Source organism: Lactuca virosa, chromosome 8 (assembly GCF_052849685.1).
Source record: "Lactuca virosa cultivar CGN04683 chromosome 8, Lactuca_virosa_CGN04683_v6, whole genome shotgun sequence".
Lineage (NCBI taxonomy): Eukaryota > Viridiplantae > Streptophyta > Magnoliopsida > Asterales > Asteraceae > Lactuca > Lactuca virosa.
In genome coordinates, this window is record NC_136433.1 from 298,074,469 (window position 1) to 298,085,873 (window position 11,405).

Genomic DNA, 11,405 nt, shown 5'->3' on the forward strand with positions numbered 1-11,405 from the left:
ACGCTTTATCGATGAAGGTGCAGGCGGCGAACTTCACCTTGCTTGCCTCAGGGCACGCACAGATCTCGAAGATTGATTTGATCTTCTCGAACTAACGAGTTAGGGCAATGACACCTCTATTGCCGTCAAAGGATTTGGGCTTCACATTCATGAAATCTTTGTAGGAACACTCCTTCTGATGTCCTTGACCACCATCAAGATTATGGGGATGGGTACCACTTCCTGATCCGCTAGAGCCACCAGAATTGATCTGCGACATCGCGGCAGCCACAACGGTTGTTACTGCTGCCTGGAACATGGCAGGATCGAACTGAGGAGGTGGTGGCGGAGGATCTGTCGAAGGGTTGTTGCTCTTTCTGTTGGGTCTCTTCCTGGGAGGCATCTTTCTCTAAAAGATACAAGGGGAGATGACGATAAGCCTTCTATACTGATCATGAATCGGATATTTTCGAGCAAGATATATCTAAATCCTACAGCGATAACAGAGATCTACAATAAAGGTTTACTAACATAAACAAGGAATTGCAGGTCTTTCATTTGCGAGGATTAGTACTACTTGTAATAATTTTGTGCAGTGTTATAGAACCATAAAATACTCCTATAGTATTTTAACTATGTACTTCATTAGTATAAGATTTGATGAGTTTTAGACTTGTCGCAACACCACAGTCACTTCCAAACACATGTTGGTCATATCTCGGACAAATATAGTTGATCAGGTTATATTGGCCCCACATATGACTACATAACTATGTTATAGCTTCTTGTACGTATGTATACTTGTATACTTCTTGTAAAATACTTATATTTTAAAGTATACTTTTAGTTTCAGAGCGCTTTGGCCCCTTTAGTGTTTATAGTTGTATACCATGTAAGGTTCGGTTACTTTAGCAAGGATTGTACTACTACTATCACCACCACCCAGACATCAGATCTGATTTGCATTCATTGTAATCAGAGGGGCCACAAGAAGGCCACTGTCCGAGTTTAGCATTGGGAGGACCAATGGTAGCACCTGCTCCAGCTACCCTACGGACTACTGATGGCCGCCAGGGCAAGGCGGGTGCGCCAGTTGTGAGGAGCAGAGCTTTTTAACTAACTGCCGAGGAGGCGCATGCTGCACCAGATGTGGTGATGAGTATGTCTCTTCTCCTTAACTCTTTATTTATGCTGAGCGCAAGAGACATCCCAAAGATCTTGAAAAAAACATATAGTATAGAGTACAAATAATGTAAAACATAATTGGTCAAAAACAAAGTTAATAATAATAATAATAATAATAATAATAATAAAAAAACTACATATAAATAGTTGTAAAACAAATATCTTGAAAAAAACTTATAAAAACATTTGGACCAGATTTTGAAAGTTGGGTTAAAACTGTAAAAAAAAAAAGGGGGTGGAGGGTGGGGGGGGTGGGGGGGGGGAGTAAAGGTAGATAGGGCAGGCATACCTATCTAGGTCAGGCAGGCGAAAAAAAAAAGAGGAGGATTCAAACCCAGGTTTTTCCCATCGTCCCATGTCATGGTGATCAAACCATCAGGCTACATGTTATTTACATTAAAATACTCCACAGAATAAATATAAAATAATGTTACATACACTGTTCACCATGTCAGATCAAATCGTAAGTTGAAATTTGAACGGGGTATATAATATAATGTGAAAAAGATGGTTAGTTAGTTAATTAATTAGGTGGCTTTTCCTGCTGAACCAAACAATTGCATCTTTTCTGCAACCACGGCTTTCATGGCTTCTTTAGCAGCAGCCATGACATGGACAAGGTCTGTCTGAGCCTCAGGGCTTTTCAAGATGTCCATGTAAGCTTTCCGTACTTCGGTGTTCACATTGAACTTCCTAACTCCCAGCTCTATGCATTCCTGTACATCATAAAATTCACTAATATAAAGGACAAATTGCAGGAAATACCAACCTATTTACTTTTTCTTTACTAATATACGCAATGTACTTACCTTTCTGTAAGTTACTTATATTTTTTTTTCCGAATAATAGCAATGTAACTCATAATAGCAACATACTTACATCTCTTAACATATAACAGTAACATACTTACAAATTCTAATTATTATTTATTTTTTCGTTTGGAAAATGGAAGTACGTCTAAATATTGTAACTATTGCTGTTGCTATCATGGTCAAAAAATAACGCTATATCAGTTAACAGTGTATTATATACCCTCAGTAAATATTGTACTCAATTTACAGCTTTGGATGAGATGTTTTGTATAAATGAATTCTTAATTTTTCTGTATAAGACCAAGTTCGGTGTTCTGGTGCAATATGGATATTGTAACACCAAATTTGGTGGGCCACTATTCAGTATTCATTGAAACAAATACTATTGTGTTTTTGCCAGACCATTAGAGGTGTTTTGGCTTGAAAATTGTCCCTAACGATGATACGTCTGAAAATGGTTTGTAATTATCAATAATGGCTAAATAGTCATGTTAGGACATTTTGACCAAAAATGCTAAATCCGAAAATGAAAACTATTGTAATCTTACTCTATGATCATATATACCTGGACAAGCTCTTTAGGCAATCCAGAGGCTCCATGAAGAACAAGAAACACTCCATTCTTTGAAGCCAAGTCATATAACTCCTGCAAAAAAAAAAAAAAAAAAAAAAAATGTGGAATTATGAAGCTGCTAATGATGCGCATAATTGAACAGCCCATAAGGTGAAAAGACATAAATACCCTCCTCTACCTTAAGTAACTTAAACCGAAGCTTTGGCCCACTTGCAGGGTACTTCCCATGAACATTACCAATACACACTGCTAAAGCATCAATACCAGTCTCATCAATGAACTCTTGAGCCTATAATTCATATGGACCATGATTGAACCCATGTTTTTTTTTTCTTATTAACAAAGTTAGGGCATAGAAAAATAAGTGTTGACCTGATTTACATCGGTCAACTTTGCATCATAGTCTTCTACAGTCAAATCATCTTCAGTTCCAGATAATCTGCCTAATTCAGCTTCCACTGTCATTCCCTTTGCATGTGCTAATGATGAAATGTATTTTGTGTATGAAATATTCTCCTTGAAGGGTAGGTGTGAACCATCTACCATGACTGAGTCAACTCCCTGTGTATGAATTCAGAAATTAAATAAATAAACGTAAAGTCGTAAAGATTATAATATAGTGGATGAATTGAATAAAAAAATTTGTCCAAATTTAAGATTCAGACTTACCAACTCGAGAACTTCCATAAGTTCTTGTTTGGAATTACCATGATCAAAATGAACAATGATAGGCACCTGAAGAATATATATATATATATATATATATATATATATATATATATATATATATATATATATATATATATATATATATATATATATACACATTATGATTTAGTCTCTTTTTCCTTTAAAGAATTCACTAGCCTCTAAACAAAGAGCATAACTTTTTTGTTCAGAAAACTTACAGTTGCTTGTTCAGCAGCAGAGATGCAGCATGCCACCAAAGGGTTTCCTCCTTGCTTTAGAGCACTAGGATGAATCTGTAGAAAAAAACAATGTTATAGTATATCATATTTCAACTAAACTTTTTATTCTACATCCACATAGAAAGAAAGAGTTGTTCTAGTATATAGCTTCTAGATAAAGTATCCAATACCTGTAATATAGCAGGACTCTTTTGCTCTTCTGCTGCAGAAATAACTGCTTCAACCCCTTCAAGATTATACACATTAAATGCTCCAACAGCATATCCTCCCTTTTCTGCATCCTACACATAATAATATAAAAAAACGCATACCAAAATGAGGGATATAACATGAAAAAAAAACAGAGAGGCTTATATTGCTTGTATAAATTGACTTACAGCAAGCAGATCTTTGGTTGATGAAATTCTAACTGGTCGAGCCCAAGATTTGACCACTTCAGCCAAAGCCTTAGTGTCACCCACATTTCCTAAAACCAAGAAAATATTCCAAATTTGTTAATTGTATATATATATATATATATATATATATATATATATATATATATATATATATATATAATGAGGGTACTTTGGTATTTTAATAAAAAAAGGAAGAGCAAAATTAAACTCCTTCCGCGCTCCCCTAGGAATGGTGAAATCCATTAAACAGGAAATTCGAAGGAATTGAATTGTGTCCGTTTGGAAACAAAACACAGAGTGGAATGGAATCTGGAATTCCAATTCCGTAAACCAAACATACCTGGAAAAACAATGTAGGGAACACCTGGATGCCTGCTTTCAGGGCCCAACTGCCACAAAGGAACACCAGCCAATGCTTGTCCAACTATTCTTGCACGTTTTGCTTCTAAAGCTTTTGTAGCAATATCTGAAGAAGTAATTCCACCCTACAAAAAAAAAATAAAATTGTTAATATTACTTATTAGCATCTTCTCAGGTTTTTTAAACATTATATACCTTTGCAAGAATGTAACGTGGACTTGTCTTTATCCTCCTAACTATTTCCACCAGCCCAGAGCTGACCTTGAAGTTGATATCCAGACTCTCAGAAGGAGCTGAAGTTAATAATTAGCACTTAGAAATGATTTATTGCATTTAGCCCTAATAAAAATTCTTAAGCTACTCACTCTTCCCTGTGATAAGTTCTCGACTGGACATCACTAAAGTGTCTTTACCAGTCCTAAGGTAAACATCTGCCATGTCAGCTGCATCACTGATTTCCTCCTCTCTCTCTTCTGCTGACTTCATTGCAAGTTTATCAACAGAAACCTATATAATTACAGGAACATATGAAATGAGTATGTGTGTTTGTGTGTATTGGTGTATGTATAGCTTCTCAATCACCTCAATGCTTCTGAGATTATGATCACATTGCAACTTGAGCTCTTGGACCTGTAGATTTTAGGAAAATCGGTAATGATAATTTATTTAATAAAACTTTACATGGAGAAGGAACATTAATCTAAAAACTACTGGACCTGTTTTGTGGTCTTTGGGACATATGAACCCACAACAATGAGTCCACCACTTTTTCCTTTACTGATTCCAAGATCATTAGGCAAAATTGGAGCTTTTGGAATAATTCCAATCCTAGCAGAAACAAAACTAGCAGCAGTTCGACACAGAAAACGTTTTCCCTTCAATTCTGCCTGATAGTGAAAGCACAAATCAATCAAACTACATATTTTTCAAAAAAAAAAAAAAAAAGGGAACATAATGAATTTTCATGTACCTGAGCCATACCAGCTGCAAATACAGCCATGTCTCTGTCACTAGCTGAATTAACTATACACGTGGAGCCCTGTTTAATGCAGCAAAAACATTGCATTCAAAAAATTTACCAAATTATAGCAAAGCCATTCAAATACACATAAATATTCACTCTATGATTGGTAGAGAGTATAATATCTTAGTAAGAAGTTGAAAGCTGTAATTGAGTACAGATTTCAAAGTTCAAAAAAAAAATGGAAGTATGATGTTGTAAACTTGTAATACAAAGAAATTAAAGTAGGATGCTATATATCACAAGTAAATGGAATGAAGTTGGCATTTTTTGCATTTAGCCCTTCATAAATATATGAAGTAGAACGTTCTTGTTTGCTAAGTAAGGTTTCTAGATGAACCAAGTCACACAAATTAATGTTTTTAGTTCATTTGGCTTTAAAATGTCACAAATCAGAAATCCATCTTAAATGATTAATGTTGTTAATTCTTTATCTATGACAAAAACAATTCTTATCGGTACTAAAAATTTTAAACTGATATATTTACCTTCTGTAAACTGCAAAGATACTCACAGACAGCTGTTGGGCCTCCATTACGTAACAATTGAATAGAGACTGATGAAACACTGCTAGCTTGAATACGTCCTCTTGTTTTCTCCTCAACCCACTGGTTTCCAAATACAGTTAAAAATGTCAAATAGTGTACTTGATACTTTAATAGTATTTAACTGCTAATGAGGATAATGGAAAAAGGATAGTTGGCTAAGACCTCACGCAGGTTTGAAGATTTATAGCCAAATGAAGCATCTTTAGCAAACTCGGTATCTCCTGCAGGAATAAGCCTGCGTAATACAAGACATTTACAGTGTGAGGTTTGAAGATTTACACAATGATTTATATTTTGTGGTAAAAAAAAGGGGGTTTTAAAGTATAATACTGATCAGAATCGGCAACATAATGTACATCTTCAATAGTGTAACGACCTCCTTGTAAGAAAAAGGGGCAAATGATCCAAGCATCCATTTCACCAAGTACTGAAACAGCTGCATCTGGTTCCTATAAGAAAAAGGGAATACAATTCTAAAAAGTTTCTTATCTTTGTAGTAAGAAAAAGCTACCATAAAGTGTGTATACTGTGTACTCACCTCAGGGAAATGACCTCTTAATGTCGAATCACCACGTAACACCACTGTGTAATCGTTGTTTCCAACTGATTTTGCAGCAGTAATCAGGTTTTGACAAATGTCTGTTATCAATGCACTAGCCTGAATGAAAAAGAATACTCAGTCTATACTGCATGAAAAAAGAATATTAATGGTGGTGGATATGGATGTGGTGTACCTTATCAGAGCTTAAGGCACGAGAGTTTGTCAAAATGAAAAAGCATTTAGGTCTACTTCTCAACTGTTGAGCAAGTGACTCCACATTCCTGTAAAAGAAAATTACAAATAGATATGGAAATTGGAACATTGATGTGTTGAAAACTAGAGGAAGATGTTACTTTAAAGTGAGGAGTGAGATACTCACCATTCAGTCAAAACATCAACATCATGGACAGTTTGAGTCCCAGTTGGATCATCATCAAGAACAACTAAAGTCTTCAAGTTATTATCCAGTTTGCGTATGTCATCCAGTGGATCCACTGCCCATTCAGATGGAAGAGATGCCAGGGTAGTTGTTTTACTAATCACAGCAACTTTTCCTTCTACTTTCACACCTGTTAGTGTCTCATAAACCTGTTCAAAATAAAAGGACATAGTTATGTGCTTTCATTAATTTGAAGTCTAATGTCCTAATAGAAAAATGGAAGTAAAATGCAACAATTAGCTAGATTTTTTGAAATATAATGACTTAAGTAACTTACCTTAACAACAGCTGAATCATCTAAGCGTCCCCACCCAGAAGCAGAACCTAGAAATGGAAAACTCCAGTTATATAAACATTTGACTTCTATCAAAACAATATATATAATCTTCGATCATTTTTGTCACATAAACTACCTGATAAGAACAACTGGAGTGCAACAGTAGAAATGTGAAGTGGAACTCTACGTGATGCACATTCACGAGCCACAATACCCTGAAAAAGTGAGGTAAAGAAATAATGATTGATTACAAAAGGTATCATGATAAGGTCAACTTTTTGAGTAAAAAAAAAAGAACAATAGATGGATATTAGTCATACCAGATCCTTCACGAAGATATCAAGTGCAGATAAGGGTGTATAATCATTGTCCACCATGTGTGGAGCTCGATTCTCAAACATCCTGCAATAATGGAAACAAAACTTTCACAAATTCTACACATAAAATGGAAACTTAATCCCATTATGTTTATTAGTTAACCTTTTAAGAGGACATACCAAGATGTTCCTTCACTAGCTTTTATGACATCAAACAAGATTCTTGTATCTAAACCTAATCGAGCTCCAAAGGCCATTGCTTCAGCTGCTGATGCTATATGAACTCCAGCTAGCAGTTGATTCACCATCTTTACACCACTACACAACAGAAAAATAAGTTAACAAAATTAAAGAAAGTTTGATGTAGGGGAAGTGAAAAGTCATGCAAGAAATAGTAATACCTTCCAGCTCCACAACCCCCTTTTATCACATATAGCTTTTCACTCAATGCTATTGAAACAAAAAAGGAAAATAAGTTATTTTGATTAGTCATAATAGTTTTAATAAGAGTGATATATAATGTCATCAAGACATGTAAATTACCTGAAAGAACTGAACCAGCATGCTCAAGAGCTTCATCTGTACCTGATGCCATAATCTGTACAATGTATTTACAATTAAGTGTTTGGAAACAAAGACAGATGTCAATGGGACATGGACTTGTTCTCGATTTGTCATGTGTGCAAAAGACATGAATGCCCTTCTAGAAAATAGCCCTAGAAAGTTGTCCCGCGTAAAAAAATGCAGCTTAAAAGTGAGATGCATTCAGTAAAAAGACTAACTTACACACCGTAAGTGTGCCTTCAGAAGCCCTTGTGACACCACCAGATACAGGGGCATCAATCAATTTCAGACCCTTATTCTCATCTGCATTTTGTGATGGAAAGATCATAATGCATACAAGAAAGAAGTACAAACACATGACATGGTTTTAAAAAGAGTTAAATGCAAAAAAATAGAAAAAACTTCCATAGATTTGTTTATTATAGCATCCTACTTTCATTTCTTCCTCATTTTACTTTAAAAATCTACCAACTATAGCAATGTCATCCAAATACCAAAAAAAAAAAAAAAAAAAAAAAAAAAAAAATCACTGCTATGATTAGGTAACTTTTCAAAGTATAATAATGTCCTAATAAGAAAGAAATGAAAGAAAAATGCTATAACTTGGTAGAGCTTTTAAAGTACAATGCCTTGCCACACACCATATGTAAAAAGGTTAAAAAAAATTAAAAATTAAAAAAACCTACTTTGCAGGCGTAGCTCAAGCCGACTAACAAAAGCAGGAGAAACTGTGGATGAAAGGATAATAGATGCTCCAGGTAGAAGAACTACACAAAAAGGAGAAGCAATGTCAGTTTAGCTCACAAAACTGTAGGGTATAATTAGATATACCTGAAACAGCCCCATTAACACCATATAGAACACTTTCAGCTTGAACTTCATTTGTCACCATGACAATAAGAACCTCTACATCTAAAAGCCAAAAAAAAAAAAAACACAAACTTTGACAACCAGGATCCTACTATTTAACATAATTATTTAAAGCCCATGGAGTGTTTGTAACTTAAAATCCACCACTGAATATGAATCTCTTCTGTTACCTTTTGATACTTCTGCAGGAGAGCCTCCAATCAAGCCACCAGCCTTTTCAAACCTAGATAAAGTTGGCTTATACACCTATAATCCAGACAAAGCATAACAGTAAGGGAATCTTGAGCTTTCTATATGTCGTATTATTTTTTTTATCCATAATAGCAACATACTTTCATTTTGCTACCCTTATGGGTAATGTACTCTATTCGTTTCATATTGCTATTATCGATAAAGGAATGTAAAAAATAAAGTATATTTTCTCTTTTGGTATAGAGAAAAAAAGTGTGTTGCTATTTCCTGCAATTTGCCCTTCATCTAAATACATAAAAGAAAAACTGAAAGGAAGGAAAAGAAGTGTTACATCGTATCCTTGGACACAGAAATTCGATTTCACAAGATGAGTTGCCATGCCAAATCCCATAGCTCCAAGACCAATAAAACCAATTTTATTTGGTCTTTGTGATTTTGTACCAAGTTGCTTTGCCAATTGTTCAGGATTATAAGTTTCTGCATCTGCAGCATCCTTAATTTGCACTCCAAGTACTCTTTCCCAAACCTGCAGAAAAACAATTTCTGAATACTGACATGAATAAACAAGGCTGATAGCAGATAGATGATAGTATAATCTTAACCTTTAAACCATCAAGACCATTTGCATCTGCATGTCTACAGCCTGTTCAATATGAACACAAACAAGCATCACTGATTATTCATTTGATTTTAGCATTCATATAATGTTTTTAATGTAGAGCATACCTGCTAGGAATTGTTGATGAGCAGCAGCCAGAAGTGGAAGAGGAAATATAAGGGACTTAGCCATGTCTAAAACAGTCCCCTGTAGTATACAAAATTTAATTTGGTAAAAGTAAGATGTCATTTCCTTCTATGTAAGCTAGAAACATTGAATTCGGGTAAGTTACCAAATCTTGAACAGAAGTGTTAAGGAAATCATCCTTGATTTGTTTCCCCTGTAATAGATAGGGGATGTAATTCTTGAAAACCCTGCATATTGGAATGGAAGAAAGTTACCTAATGTATAATATAAGATCAAAGTTTATATAAGGTTTGGAATTCTTTAACATCAACTATGAAACTACTTTAAAACAAAAATGAGTTCAGATGGTAATAGTTACTGAATCTACCATGAGTTTCCTGCAGCATTTGATATAATATCGTATAATATCCAAGGATGAATCCCAGCTTGAACGCCAAGAGAAATGGCCTCCACAGAAGAAACAAAATGAATGCCTTTAAGCAACTCAATTACCATCTTGGATTTTCTGAAACGAAACAAGGAATCAAATCATCAATCATAGAAATCAAAAGCCACATATGGAACCAGTTAACTTTAGATCTTTGGCCCAATAGTATCAATCAAATCGATAATAGTTGTCATTCAGCAAAAAACTGAATAGATTAACTTTAGATCTTTGGCCCAATAGTATCAATCAAATCGATAATAGTTGTCATTCAGCAAAAAACTGAATAGATAATATAGAATTTGCTTATAAATTCATAAACGTTGTGTGTTAATCATTATTATAACTAATTCATGTACAGAGTCTTCGCATCATTTTTACTATCCTTCTCTGATCATTTGCATCAACCTCCATCATTAACCACAATTAAGCTTTCATTTGTAACCTCAGTCTTATTCGACAGAGAGGAGTGGTGGAGGAATTATTGGCTCTAAATTGAAGCAAACAAGACTGAGAAATTAACTAGATTGAGAAGCAGGGTTTGATCAAACATGCTTCGGTATATTCGGATAGTTAATAGAATTCTAAATACGAAAATGGAAGTACCTGGACTGATCGGAAGTGGTCATTTGTGCGAGGGGATCCATCTGTAGAGACGAATTCTGGTTGAAGATGAAGAGTGTTAGTTGGAGTTCAGTAGGATTAAGGTTCTGCAAGTGGTTTGAAGTTGTTATGACTGGAGATCGACAAGAGAATCAATGGCAATGGTAAGACCCTAAAATCCAAAAGCTGACGTGGATTATCAGGTCAAAGACAAGGTAGTAGGTGTCACGTGTGTTGCGTGCGGTGTAGTTTTTTTTTTTTTTTAAAGGCAATTTTTTTGTTGGAGTTTTTTATAGAAAACGTTTAAAACTAGAAAATTTTATTTTATTTTAACAATAAAAAAGCCGTTTAAAATTGTTTTTTTGTAATTGTATATTTATAACCCACAAAATTATTGAAAATTTTCAGTTTTTTAATTAACAAATTCATGAAAAAACTATATTTTCATTACCAAATTCATGAAAATTTTCAGTTTTTTATTATTATTAGACTAACATTTTCACAAAATCGAATTTGTCATTTGACCACTTGATGAATTCGAGTTCATTTGTTGATGAATTCGAGGGTGCGGGACGTTTCCCGCACAGGGGAACACCACACCGTGGGTGCGGGAAGCTAGGCGCAGGA

At 34.7% G+C, this 11,405-nt stretch overlaps 1 protein-coding gene across 2 annotated transcripts; it reads right to left on the reverse strand.

The window, feature by feature from the left end:
* Nucleotides 1-1,476: 1,476 nt before the first annotated feature.
* Nucleotides 1,477-10,939, reverse strand: LOC145129793 (ketose-bisphosphate aldolase class-II family protein). Of its 2 annotated transcripts, none has more exons than XM_079064601.1 (36): nucleotides 10,782-10,938; nucleotides 10,119-10,256; nucleotides 9,897-9,978; nucleotides 9,733-9,811; nucleotides 9,609-9,649; nucleotides 9,338-9,532; nucleotides 8,985-9,060; nucleotides 8,776-8,856; nucleotides 8,631-8,711; nucleotides 8,171-8,247; nucleotides 7,924-7,978; nucleotides 7,782-7,830; nucleotides 7,561-7,698; nucleotides 7,384-7,465; nucleotides 7,200-7,278; nucleotides 7,064-7,110; nucleotides 6,727-6,935; nucleotides 6,541-6,628; nucleotides 6,345-6,464; nucleotides 6,137-6,255; nucleotides 5,969-6,041; nucleotides 5,747-5,866; nucleotides 5,208-5,276; nucleotides 4,954-5,124; nucleotides 4,820-4,867; nucleotides 4,603-4,744; nucleotides 4,433-4,530; nucleotides 4,218-4,362; nucleotides 3,857-3,945; nucleotides 3,650-3,760; nucleotides 3,459-3,533; nucleotides 3,220-3,285; nucleotides 2,923-3,111; nucleotides 2,729-2,839; nucleotides 2,542-2,622; nucleotides 1,477-1,880 (listed from the first exon to the last, which is right to left on the reverse strand). In XM_079064601.1, the coding sequence occupies exons 1-36, from the start codon at nucleotides 10,820-10,822 to the stop codon at nucleotides 1,692-1,694; spliced, it is 3,654 nt and encodes a 1,217-aa protein (XP_078920727.1). In that variant the 5' UTR covers nucleotides 10,823-10,938; the 3' UTR covers nucleotides 1,477-1,691. The 2 variants fall into 2 exon arrangements, with proteins under 2 accessions (XP_078920727.1, XP_078920728.1); XM_079064602.1 differs by having other exon boundaries at nucleotides 1,738-1,880; nucleotides 2,729-2,796; nucleotides 10,782-10,939.
* Between the last annotated feature and the right edge of the window lie 466 nt (nucleotides 10,940-11,405).

Coding starts and splice junctions, on each gene's coding strand:
- LOC145129793 (XM_079064601.1), bottom strand. CDS start 10,822: ATGGATCCCCTCGCACAAATGACCACTTCCGATCAGTCCAG. Junction 7,699..7,781: donor GGGGGTTGTGGAGCTGGAAG/GTATTACTATTT, acceptor TCTGTTGTGTAG/TGGTGTAAAGATGGTGAATC. Junction 6,936..7,063: donor ATGATTCAGCTGTTGTTAAG/GTAAGTTACTTA, acceptor TATTTTGAACAG/GTTTATGAGACACTAACAGG.